This window comes from Acanthopagrus latus, chromosome 1 (genome assembly GCF_904848185.1).
Source record: "Acanthopagrus latus isolate v.2019 chromosome 1, fAcaLat1.1, whole genome shotgun sequence".
NCBI classification, from domain to species: Eukaryota; Metazoa; Chordata; class Actinopteri; order Spariformes; family Sparidae; genus Acanthopagrus; species Acanthopagrus latus.
The window spans coordinates 32,303,740-32,317,401 of NC_051039.1; the positions used below are offsets into that span (position 1 = coordinate 32,303,740).

Consider the following 13,662-nt stretch of genomic DNA (forward strand, 5'->3'; position numbering starts at 1 on the left):
GATCCATCCACCCGCAACGTATTGTGAGGATGGATGGTGGTGTAACACAATACAGTTCTATCAACAGAATGATTTCTACATGTCGTTTTAGTGGAGAGGAACTGTATCTGTTGTTTCAAAAGTGTTGGAGCTTCTTAAAAATTATGTTCACTGCCATTTCTCATTCAAGCCGATCATATTTACTGATTTAAACACGGAAAAACTGTTACAAGCAAGGAAAAACAACAACAGCGACATAAAAGTACAAGGTGAAAAAAGAAACGAGAAAAACAGATCCGTTACTTAGCAACAATAACATTCTTTTTTAGCAACTAATGTCTAAACGCTACACTGGCAGAAGACAACACAACACATTCATAGTTCAAAATAAAAGCATTTGTTATTGTAACCTATTATCCTATTCATCAGAAAAAATATTTACAGCAGTATCAAGCTTTATCTTTTCTCTTCTAATCTCTGTGTTTAATGTACATTTCCTTTAAACAAACGCGAACTAGTGTGCAGGAGAGAGCCATCTGCTGAATCACCTTTAAATGACATTCAGAAGTTAAACATTTAACGTGAGCCGCATGCAGAATCAACAGAGCTGCACTTGTGGTTGAACTCTAGGCTAGGGACAATGTGTAATATTACTGCAGTAATGTCAGTTAACCTCAATCTCACAATTGATACACATACAGTTTGTTCTTAGCTATGAGAGCGCCTTTCAAGTGAACATTAAGAAAGCTGCATTGCTAATATATCGGAGACATGTAAGCTTAAAAATGCCTTATCTATTATTACTTATTAACAATTTTATATGCTCTGAGATTTTACAAGAAAATAAAAGCCTGAAGTTGTGACATTTGCCACAAGAGAGAAACCACGACATATTACCGTCGATGGAGCAAAACATGGACATCACTCGATGCAGAAAGGCAGTAGTAGTAGATGCCCTTTAACATCAGCAATAATAAATGATAATTCAGAACATAGTTACCGAAAAGCATTCAGAAAACCAGCGCAGTTTCTTGGCCCTGATGTCTATGCTCAGTTTATCCAACTCCTGCTTGATGTCTCGGGACACTTTCCCACAGAGCAGCGGCGGTGAGCCAGGAACCATCGCTGTGTCTGCAGAAAGCACATAGCCAGCATGCTTTAAATGAGGTTTCAGAACAGAGTACTATGAAATACAAGACATGAGGAGTGGTTCTCACCTGTGTTTCCTATGATCTTTTCCCAAGGCTGCTCAGTGAGGATGTTCAGCAGCAGTGGAGAGATGAGGGGTGTGAGAGACCACAGCCTCACTGTGCTGTCTCTGCTACAGCTGGCCATGGTGAACGGACGACTCTGATGACATGTCAAACCTACAGACACGTACACAGACTTGTAAGTACAGCATTTAGAGGGCTCAGGTACATAAAACAAAATGTGTTTACTGTATGTTAAATTTGACTGTACAACACTTCATGGAACATTTTGTTGCCTTTTTACAAGGCCATTCATCACACACTGTAGGTGACCACCCGACATATATCAGCAGTAATGATAGTTTCATAGTTTGTTTGGTTCTATGACTCTGTGTTACCATAGACATCAGCTCCGTGGTCATAGACTGTATCTAGACATGTTCCATCTCTTGTGTCCCACACTCGGATTGTATAATCCCAAGAACCTACAAAAACACAACATTTTACAACGTCAATGCAACATAGTCTGACAGTACAGCCCCATCACTTTAATGTGCAGTCTATTCTACACCATAAACCTGCCAAAGGGCCAGCAACCTAAAGTACAATACCATACATCACATATAGAACTGGACTGTGAATCAAAAAACGGAAAAATGGCCTTTCTTAAGTGCCATCAAATTTGTATTATTGTTTTAATGTTACAATTATTTGTATTATTATCAGCTCTATGCTAATCTACGGAGCCCCAGACATGACATGGTCAAAATTAAATTAAATTGTGGTCACAATATAGCTATAACGTGCGCACGAAATACTAATGTGTGGCCACAAAGTAGGTATAATGTGCACACAAAATACTGATTAATAATATTAAAATGATTCCTGGACAGCTGGGTAAGCAAATCAAGTGCACCTTCTCTAGAACCTGCAATAGCCTACATGATGTCCTTAAGGTGAGGGTCTTTTCTTATTCTGTTCTAGTCAATATCTTGTTATCCCGCAATTAAGCAGTAATTTAATTAGGGCAATGATTGATACTTTGTTACACGAGGTAGCCTATCTGCTGACATCTCACCTGACTTTCTATCCTCATCCTTTGTTTTGTTGTGCTAATCTGTAGTAAACTCATAAACTCATTTGTGTTTGCAGGAGCTGCTGCACACAAATGAGTTTACTACAGAATAAGAAAAGACACTCACCTTATGGACATTACGTAGGCCATTGCAGTTTCTAGAGAAGGTGCGCTCGATTAGTATTACAACAGTATTACAGTATTACAAAGTATTACAAATTATTTTTTCGTGGCCAAGAATTGGTATTTTGTGCGCACATTAAGCTATATTGTGGCCACAATTTTTTTTTGACCATGTCATGCCAGGGGCTCCACACTAATCATTTTTTATATAAACTCAACTGAAAACAGTACAAAGACAATATATCTGTTTAATGTTTTATCTCAACAACTTTAGAGATTTTTTTTTACTCTAAATTTGATAAGGCAACATGTTTCAAATATGTTGAAAGACGAGCAACAACAGAAGAAAAAATAACAGAAGTTGTGGAATGCTCCAAAAACACTTGTTTGGAACATTCCACAGGTTCATTGGTGACAGGTGATATTATCATGTTTGGGTACAAACGGAGCATCCTCAAAAGGCTCAGTCATGCAAAAACAAGGTTCAACACATGATTAAGTAAAGGCGATGACTACCTGTAATCCAAATCACTTTGTAGTGCTGTAGTCAGTCAAGACAGTTCTTGAATGATTACATCCTGTTTAATTTTAATTTCTTTTTTCACACAGTATTTAACCTTTTTTATACCATGGTCTGGGGAATACTCGATTCTGATTGGCTGCAGGGTGTCCATTAACCCCTGATATATGGACACCTACTAAGTAGTTCCAGTCAAAGTGACTGTTCACCGCTGTAAATCAATGTGATAGCTGGCATATCAAATCTGAATATTTTATTTCCAACACTGAGTGCAGTCGTCAGTCCTTCAGTATCCTCTGAAAACCACAGGCTGGCTACTGTAATACACAATGTGCAGAAAGTACACTTCCCCTCTAAACTTACGTGAATAAGCTCACATCCCGTTCGCTGTTCAGCGCTCTACTTAAGGCTGAGGCCACAGTAACGTTACACACGGCCAATCATTTATTCGTGAAAATCTTGATATTGATTTGTGGACCATGACATGACTGGTTAGCTAGCTGGTTTTGTTAGCTAGCATGCTGTCAATTATATTTACTGTTTGTTAACCATACTAAATATTATTGACTTTGAATCTTGCTAGCATAGCGTTAGCTTTCTGGGTCATCGCTCAGCAGACTAGAATATCTCCCGTTGCCAAGTTGTATCTATGGTCCATCCTATTTACTGGAGGGGTGAACACCGCTTCCGTTGCATAAGAACCTTACGGGAGGTAAATGATTGTTCCAGGTTCTAGTCAAACCATCAGGCGTCTTAATTTATTTTCTTTGGCAAGTGACCATGGTATAAGCGGGATAATGCCCTTCGAGGTGTCCATAAACAGGAGTTAATGGACGACACAGAGACCTAAGAACCGGTTGCCTCCGCGAAGACCCTCGTCAGGCATTATCCCTTACTTAAACTAGGGCTGTACAAACATCCACAAATTCTGTAGCTGTGCCTTCTCTTGTCATCAGTCTCAAATCAGGTTAAAAAGGAGGTAAGTACATCCATGAAATGCTGTATGTGAAGCCCAGTATCTCTAGCTGTGACCAGTTTGATTACCATGTCTCTGAAAGAATTTGTATGCAGTAAGGTGTGGACTAGTGTTATGATGTAAGATACATGTAGGAAACACTGCTATAATGTGGGGGTAAAGGTCTCCCAAGAATCCCTTTTTGAGTATAATTTGCTGTTAACACTAATGATTACAGAGAAGTCGTTGCAGTTTCCTACAGCTGTCATTAGATGTTACTAAAGAGGGACAGACAGTGGGAGCAATAAGAGTTCGGTTCCATTCCGTTTTCTTTCTGCTGATGGCAGCCACCGCCATCATTAAGGGTCCTGCGATGAGCTGGTGACTCATCCAGGATGTACCCTGGCCTACGCCCATCGAGTGAACTGGATTTGGCCCCAGTAAGCCCCGCAACTCCTTAGGGGGAAAAAAGTGGCAACATCCCGCGACCCTCACAGCAATAAGAGTGTAACTTTTAAATCACTGTAAGTCATTACTTAGTAATTTCTTTATCAAATGTTACATTGCATTTTATAGAGGTTATCAAAGAGTACTGATATGTATAACAACATTTCAGATGTAGGCACCTTCTTTCTTAGCATCAGGCAACTGTGATAAAATCACTGACAGCAGAGCTACTGGCTTTCTAGTTCCCTTCATGCAGCTCTCTTATACAATTTTAGAGAGCCAGTCGGTACTACAGATAAACCTCAAACCCATCCACATCATAGACATGGAGGTCACTTTCTCTGTGCTCTGTTACTTTGCGAGGCATTGTAAAAATGATGACAGCTGTTATGTCACTGGAAATCAAAGATGTCAGTGTACAGTATATTCACACAACAGCAGTTTTTCAATTATCCGTTGGCCTGTGTGGAATTCATTGGATAGACAAACAAGAGCACAACAGTGTTGCTCAACAGTATAGACAATGATGAGGTGCTGATCACAAAGATGTCAAACAGTACATGTTGTGGCATTACCTGAAATGAGCAGGTAGGGAACCTCTGTGTTCCACATCAAGCCTCTGACTGGAGCTTTATGACCACCCAGCACATTGATACATGCATCCTGTGTGTAGTCCCATATACGAACGGTACTGTACAGGCAGACACACAGAATATTTTTTTAATTAATTTGAAATGATGACCTCAAGGACAAATGCATGTTTTTTTTAAACCATATAATCTGCATGTATATTAAACCAGCTACAAGGAACTTTCATTTGTTGTTTATTCTGGCACCCCCTGCACCTTATTCTCCTGCAACTTACCTCAGCATTTTATTGCATTTACCTCAGTATTTTATCTAGTTTTTTAACTCTTACACATTTTACTGTATATAGTACTTTATTGTTTTTTGCATATTGTATATAGTACTTTATTGTTTCTTATTGTTTCTATCTTTGCCCGTATATTTTGATTGTATGTGCTGCTATGATGACCTAATTTCCCCTCAGGGATTAATACAGTCATCTATATATCTATCTAAGAGCACCACCACCTCATATCATAATGGTCTTGATCTAGCTAGCATGTGCACATGTTGTCCTCAAAAAACTGAACACTGATTTACAGTAGCAATGAAAAGAGACTTAGGATCTTTCTCATCACGAAATGTTCCAAACTCACTGCAGAGTTCCAATCCATTAAGTCTTTGAGAAGATATACATTACATGCTTCATAAATGCCAATAAATTCCTACAGGCTGTTAAAACACAATGGGCCTCATTCACCAATATCTTTTTAAAAATCTTCTTAGATTGTTTCTTAAGAGATTCCTTAAGAAAACCCTACGTCAGATTCATCAACGCGTTCGTAAGCCTCAGAATTGTTAGCAGCTGTGTTCCTACATTGATGAATGCCACCTCCTCATAAATTGAGAGTGCGTGCCAGGTTACTAATTGATGGATTGATTTCCAATTGACTTGATTAATGTTAAATCAGTGGCACATTTAATTTATTTCAAAATTTTAAATTCTCTGTAAATTACCAAAAATATGAAATGAATAAATAAATGACAGAATTATCACTGTAATATTGTATTTCATTGAACTGCACAAGAGAAAAAAACACAACCATGCCAACATGTCGGCAGTGAAATGTGCATTCGAGTACTCCTGAGTGTTCGTAGGATTACGAGTACATATTTGTTTGTAAGAATGGCACATGAATGAGGCCCAATGTCCATCTCATCTTGACCAGCCTGCATTGCTCTAGCCCTCTGTGTCTGCACTCACCCGTCATCTGATCCAGAACATAGTATCCCCTCTCTGAGAGGAGACCAGCGAACATGGAATACTTTAGCCAAGTGCCCACTGAAGACCTTCAGAGGCTGATCAGAGCTGGTGGCCAGGTAGTACACACGGACATTCTTATCCTCACAGCCTGTCGCGATCATATCCCTACAGGGAACGAGAAAGGCAGGAGGTTATGCATAAAACTGTGGCCATGTGTGAGCAACTACCAGATGACACAACACTTTTATTTTGTGTGTTTGTGTTGAGGTCTTACTTGTTGTTTTGGCTCCAGTCACATCCAAATACAGCAGCAGGATGTTTGTACTTGTGAAGAATTTTACCATCAATGGTCCGGATGATACTGTTGTCAGTACAATAAAAAATTTTTTTTAAAATAAATTAAAAAAATCCAAGACTCTCTATAAAGAACACATATTGTGTTTTCCTTTAAAATAGAACAAACTCAATTACAAAGTAGAGAAGATGAGAGCTTACCAGAATCCATCTCCACTACAGGTAGCAATCCTCTTGGAATCTTTATGGCTCCACGATATACAGAATATACCATTCTTACCATGCTGGGGGATGACAGAGAGGTGCACATTTTTAGAGTCACCCAAAAATTTTAATTATTATGAAAATTATCTCCTCCCCCCTTGTAGATGAAAAGTCAGGTGAAGTTTCGTAGTCCACAAAACATTTTGGAGAAACACTTAAAGGCCCCGTTTCTCTAATTGGTATGAAAACAACAATTTGATTATTTTAAACTGACAGTATAAAAAACATAGTGACAACAGCTACATTTTAGCTCATACTCTGATTGAGCTCAGTGCTACACTGGTGATTTTCACAAAGATTTAGTGTAACAGAGAGTTTGGACTGATGGTCAAAGTAACCTCATTAAAGCGAGTGATGATCTTTCCTTTCCTGACGTCCCAGATGAACGCTCCATTACGAGATGTCGCCCCTGCAATGCAGTTCAGGTCTCCTTCAAAACACAAACCGACAGACAGGTCAAGTTTCACATGATGATACACTTTACTGAGATGTTGTTGCTGGGATGGGACGCATTTTTTACAATGTACCTGACCAGGTTGTGTCACAATAAAAGATGTTTTAAGTATTTTCAAGCATTTCCAGCACCTTAAGATGAGGGTTAGGGTTAGCCTACAATACATTTTGCAATTTAAACCTGCATTTTGAATTCTAAAAATATCATAAATATACATCGCTCATTTTTTGGGCGGCCCCCTAAAAGTTCTCATCTTAGTTTTCTTTCCCTAGCTGTTACAGAAACGAAGGGGAGTGTGAGGCCTTTTCAGTCTGCTGGTTGCATTTATTTGCTTTTTTATTTCTTTATTTAAAAGTTGAACTATTCAGTCAGGTGGTGATTTTTTTATGAAAGTAATGCATTTAAAATTTTTAAGCAGTTTCAAGTACTCTTTCAAAAATCCAACCACTTTTCAGACCTTTTAAACACCCCATTAAAATTAAGTCTTTCAAGGATTTCCAGCCCAAGTATGAAGCCTGAGTTCTTGTCTTTTGTGGGTTGGAGTGTTAAGGCTGCGTTCATGGTTGTAATGCATATTAGTCATTCCACAATTCTTGGTTGCAAAGGTTTCGCACACCATTTTTGCATGTGCTGTATGCTTGCATGAGCTTTTGTGTGTGGATGTGTGGAGTGAATGTACCTGGAGCCCAGGACAGGGAGTATACCACTCCTTCATTCCCAGGGGAGGTGTAAACAGCTGTTAGTGTGTTTGTGTCCCAGATTTTGATGGTTCCATCAAAACTAGCAGTGGCCAGCAGGTTGGGATCATCTGGCTTAAATTTACAGTCGAATATAGTCTCTACATGACCCTAGAAACAAGATAAAACACAGAATGACATTCCTGAAATCACAAGTTAAGTTACCACAAAGCAAGATATGTTCTGTTATTGGTTTATCCATTCAGTCATGTGAGAGCAGGTGTTGTGACTTTAGAAAGGATATTATAGAATACCAAGTCTCGTAGAAAGTCCCACTTTTTGGCGCCCATGTCATAGAGTCCCACCCCTCCGTCCATGAAACAGCACACAGCATGGCCAGGAGGCAGAGAGAAGGTTCGGCTCTGTGACAGGGTTGGTGGAGGTACTGCCTCACTGGTGGAGCTAGTGTGCTGACTTTTACTGGGAGAACAGGAACTCTGTGCTGTAGAGAGAAAAAAATATTGTAGAAATCTTAAAAGAGTGAATCCTTACATTTCTTAACAGCCAGTTTCAAGCTTATTTCAGGTACAGTGTGATGCTGAGCTCTTTAAATGAAGACAAGTACTTCTGGTCTCTAACCCACACAGCTTACATTCAAGAAGAAAAAACACAAGCATATTCAAATTTCTTCTGTTATGTTCTGGAGGCTGACACACACACGCACACACGCGCGCGCACACACACACACACACACACACACACACACACACACACACACACACACACACACACACACACACGCACACACACACACACACACTCTGGAGATGTGGATGTTGTGTAAATCATCTTGGTTTTACCTTTCTTGGCAAGAGGGGAGTTAAAGACATGCAAAGCATGAAATCCAGTCTTTTTCAGTTTAAAGCTGTCCAAAGGAGTGGAGCGAGACACATTCCACACCCTCAACACTCCAACCTGAGAATCTGACAGACAGACAAACACGAACAACTGAAAACACATCAAGGTCTCTTCCATAATGCAAATGTGATGAATATTTTTCTTGGTTATTAAAACTTTTCCTCTCAAAACACATGGGTGGTATTACTATGAACTCCATGTGCTATCTTAAAACACAATATTTCCGCTGTTAGGGTTTCCTGGTCAAATCAGAACAAAGGACATTTGATGAATGTTGTGTGGGGTGCGCCAAGCAGAGCTTAAAACTCGAAATATGCCTTTTTGAGGCAAATATGTCACAGTGCAACTGTGGCAGTCTGGATGTTTTTCTGTTTTCTGAGTTCAGGTCTCCTTATCTGCCTTCCCCCCTCCTTTCTCCCTCACCTGCTCCTTCCCTGTGTGTGTGTGTGTGTGTCTGTGGGCATGGCAGCAGCAGCAGAGTAGCACCTCTGTATTGGATCAACTCATCAGCCTCCGACTTTACCCACCTGGTCTCTCCACCAGTTTTTCAAGACACTGAGTATTTCATGTTTTTGGTATTTTTGCCAATTGCACTAATACCCTTGTCATTGGCTCCAGCTTCCTGCTTGCCTGCTCTCCTGAGTTTCTCCTTTGTTCTCTGCATTTGGGTCCTAACAAAAACCCACCGTAACAGAATAAACACATGCACAAGCAACGGCAATTAACACAGATGATCTCGTGGTCAAATTGGCATGAGAAATGCCACGCTTGTAGTAAACACACTATTAAACAACCACCACTGCCAGTGAGATCTATTAATGTGACTCAAGCACGAATGTTTAGACAAGTTAGTGTTTTAAAGTTTTCTCCACATTACGTGTAGTCTCATTCTCTGTCTCACTTCCTCATTCACACTCTGACTCTCTGAGTCTTACGCATTACCTTGGGTAAACTTGTGGATTTCTCTGGTTTTAACATTTTCGGACACATCTGGAATAATTTGAGAAGACAACTCAACAAAGTAAAGAACAAAGTTAGAGTTGTTTTTGGCATTTTAATGCATAAATCTTACATAGTCATATAATACAAAGTATTGTGGTTTTAAGGTGCCAAATGTACTCTTTAATATGCCAGTTAGAATCCATCTATACACAGAGGGCATTGTGGCAGCCATATGTCTCACATACCAGCAGGTCCAACCTGTAGTGTTAAACATATGATGATCACACATCCTCCACAGAATAAACACAGACTTTACCTCCGGTGATGAACATGCCTGGTGCAGAGGGGACCCAGGCCAGACACTGAACTGATGCAGCAGCTGAGGGGAAGCAGAAGGACGTGATACAAGCCAAGGCCTCACTGTCCACCAGCCTGATACCATTATGGAGGTTAGACACTGTGAGAGAGAGTTCATTTAGTTATTATAGTCACACAGATTGTTAGAACCAGCAACTGAATGAGTTACATAAATAGACAGGATTCAGTGTTTTGAAGTGCAAAAATGACATGTGAATGCAGCATGTGGTGGCTGTCGTGGAGTTAAAGTATCCTGATAGAGTGGTGGGACTGTGCTTTCTGTTGTCACCAGCAAAATTCATCGCAAAGGAATGGGAACATTTTTTTTTTTTTGTCTTCTTCGTTTACTGTTTTACCAGCATTTACTGTATGTCAGAGTGGTTAAAGTGGTATTTCAGGACAATTTGGAAACTGTTGAGTCTGAGCCCTGACTTTTGACATTGAAAGAATTGTCTCACATCTCATCTGTGAGATTTTTACATGATATCCATTTACGAACATGTACATGCTGGAAATAATCTGTGTGTTCTGGTGAATGAGTTATGAAAAGAGTAACATTAATTGCATCAATTGGTTCAAAGGATAAATAGTTTGTCCAACCTAATAAATAGTCTGTCGACAAAAGGTCCCACTCCAGAGCACTGACTGGGTCCTCTTCATCCGTCCCCTCTAATGCTTCTGGACGCAGCACATGCTTTTGGCTTTTGCTCCCTAAACAAGACAGGACAGACAAATTCATGAAGATGTGTGTGTGTACATGCTCACGTAACCTGAAGAGAAAAACAGTCACATGAATCTTATAGTTAGGAGTTTATGCTGCCCAGAAATTACTGTTATTCAAAAAAAGTGTTCCACCAAATATACAAATGTACGAGTAAGAATGTGTTTGAATTAAATAGAATTGAATGAGCTGAGGAAAAAATCCACACCTGGCTGGAAAATAGACAAACTTCCATCTGTGTGTCCAAACACCAGTTTGCCCTTTTTGGTAGGGTGCCATCTGAAGAGACAGATATCAGATAGGAAGGAGTGTGCGTCTTTATGCACTGTGACCCCGGGGTCGGGACCTCCATAGACCCAGATATATAGTGGACCACGCTGGGAGACAAATGCCACCCCGTCAGCTGAGTTCCAGCACCAACTGACTGACGTGGGGACACCTGAGAGAGAAGAGGAGACGCTGTGATACTCGACAGGAGGTGAGGTCATTACAGTAATTTAACCTAAACCACTCAAGTGTGCCAATAAAACCTGGTGTAGATCATCCATCCACCTTTAGTATTGTCCAGTCTTGCTACAGCCTTTTGTTCTGCTACGTTCCATACGATGAGCAGGTTATCAGCAGAGGCTGACGCAAACAGATCAGGGTTGTCAGGACACCAGCTGATGGCTGTAATGGTCTTCTTGTGTTCTGACATGATGGATCGCAACTTAAATTCATTATACTGCTGGTCCAACTACAACAAAGAGACAGAGAAAATGACAAGAAACTTAACAAAGGAAGATAAACAGCTCTGATTTGGTCCTGCGGTTGGTTAAACATACATTTTGTTGGGACATGATTTTATGAAACCTCTCAGCAGTTATTACAAAGACTGCAGCATAATATCTGTGGGGTCTCTAGTCTATCAAAACAAAACAGAACATGTGTGCCAAGTGTTTTATGGGGAGGGCTAGCCGGGGAAAGTGACACACATACCAGCTGTGCGTGCTAGTTTACAGATTATGTACATGAGAATAAATGGTCAGCTGCAAATATGGTTTGACCCTGAAAAAATTCTAACAAAAGGTTTCTCAGTGGTTTACAGTAGTATCAGATGTACTTAAAAACATACTAAAAGTTTACCAAAGTTTGACTCCAAGAAAGGCCCCATTTTCAAAATGGTGTCAGGTCCTTAAATGACCGTTACTCCTTTTTATTCCTCCTAGACCAGGAACACTGGTGCCTGATACATGTTTTACCCATGTAATATTCTAATTAGCATATTTGCATGATAGATAAGTGATTATAAGTACAGTTATTATGTTACTGTCAAAAGAGGATTTTACAACTTATATGAAGGCTCATTTAGAAACCTTTTCTGAGGTGCACCAAAGCAGTGCAATGTGCCCATTAATAATATGGGACACACTGAAGGTTTATGTTAGAGGATGTGTAATTGCCTTTTCCTCATCTTTAAAAAAGGAAACAACAAATGAGATGAATTCCATTGAACAAGACATAGTTAATTTGGAAAGGCAACACTATTTAACCAAGGACCCTAATTTACTAATGCAGATAGATGATCTTAAATTGAAATATAACCCCATTAATACATGCGCTAGCGAATTGGTATTGAAGAAATCAAGTTATCTTATTTAGAACAAGGGGAAATGGCAGGCAAATTACTAGCTAGACAGATAAAAAAGGAATCAGAAGATACAATTATTAAAATTATTAAAAAAAAGATGGGTCCATCACAGTGGACCATCCTCAAATGAATGGTGTCTTCAAATCATATTATCTGAATTGTATACCTCTACATCATAATCTGAGCCGGATGAGTGTAAATCCTTCTTGGATAATATTTTGCTATCTATTTTAACACAAGTTGATAGACAAAGTTTAGAAAAAGATATATCTTCAGAAAAACTCCTATCTGCTATGGCAATACTTCAAAAAGGCGAACCACCAGGTTTAGATGGCCTGCCAATTGAGTTTTATAGTCAATTTTCAAATGATTTATTGCTTCGTTTTCAATGCCTGTTTTAGGAGAGGATGTCTCCTTTAGTCTTTATGTTTGACATCTATAACCCTTCTCTTAAGGAAAGATAAAGATCCTCTCCATTGTGTCTCTTATAGGCCAATTTCAGTTATTAATGTAGATTACAAAATTGTTGCCAAGGTTCAAGCACTATGGATGGAAAAGGTTTTACCTAGTATTATTCATCTAGATCAAACTGGGTTTGTTAATGGTTGAACCTCTACTGACAATTTACGCAGGTATTTTAATATTCTTTACCATACAAATGAATTAAATTCTCAAAATGTTGTTCTTTTTGTCAATGCTGAAAAAGCATTTGACAGAGTTGAATGGAAATATCTTATGTTTGTCCTTGGAAGGTTTAATTTTGGTCCTAAGTTTTGGCACTGGACATTAACTCTTTATAGTTTTCTTATGGCCATTGTAAAGACAAACACCAACTATTCTAAACCATTTCTGCTCTCAAGGGGCACCAGACAAGGTTGCCCGATGTCCCCTGCATTGTTTGTCATTGCTATTGAGCCATGAGCTGCAATGATCAGCTCTCATGATCATATTAAAGGTATTATGATTGGGAGGGATCAACATCTCATATCTCTGTTTGCTGATGACATTTTGTTACATCTCCATGACCCCTTAAATTCTATGCCATTTATGTAGTATCTATTTGAAACATTTAGGAAGTTAACATGCTACAAGGTTAATTGGGATGAAACAGAGATAATGCCAATTTCCAATTTCGGCCAAACTTTATCGCGGAACCATCTTAATTGGAAATGGTCTACTAAATGTATTACGTATTTGGGTATGTTTATTACGAGAAAACCGGAAGACTCCTTTAGTTTGAATTATCTTCCATTAGTTAATAAAATATCAGAGGAATTAAAGAGAA

The 13,662-nt window shown here is 39.2% G+C and overlaps 1 protein-coding gene across 2 annotated transcripts in view; it reads right to left on the minus strand.

The window, feature by feature from the left end:
* Window positions 1-13,662, minus strand: part of wdr17 (WD repeat domain 17) — a 43,823-nt gene that overhangs the window by 10,928 nt on the left and 19,233 nt on the right. For both annotated transcript variants that reach the window (XM_037092645.1, XM_037092650.1), the window contains exons 3-17: window positions 11,300-11,483; window positions 10,956-11,186; window positions 10,627-10,737; window positions 9,986-10,126; window positions 8,670-8,792; window positions 8,124-8,311; window positions 7,812-7,980; window positions 7,017-7,108; window positions 6,616-6,698; window positions 6,395-6,481; window positions 6,121-6,285; window positions 4,865-4,980; window positions 1,568-1,654; window positions 1,197-1,346; window positions 980-1,110 (exon numbers count right to left, since the gene is read on the minus strand). In XM_037092645.1, the coding sequence (XP_036948540.1) occupies window positions 980-1,110; window positions 1,197-1,346; window positions 1,568-1,654; window positions 4,865-4,980; window positions 6,121-6,285; window positions 6,395-6,481; window positions 6,616-6,698; window positions 7,017-7,108; window positions 7,812-7,980; window positions 8,124-8,311; window positions 8,670-8,792; window positions 9,986-10,126; window positions 10,627-10,737; window positions 10,956-11,186; window positions 11,300-11,483 (2,058 nt within the window). The remainder of the gene's footprint in view (window positions 1-979; window positions 1,111-1,196; window positions 1,347-1,567; window positions 1,655-4,864; window positions 4,981-6,120; window positions 6,286-6,394; window positions 6,482-6,615; window positions 6,699-7,016; window positions 7,109-7,811; window positions 7,981-8,123; window positions 8,312-8,669; window positions 8,793-9,985; window positions 10,127-10,626; window positions 10,738-10,955; window positions 11,187-11,299; window positions 11,484-13,662) is intronic.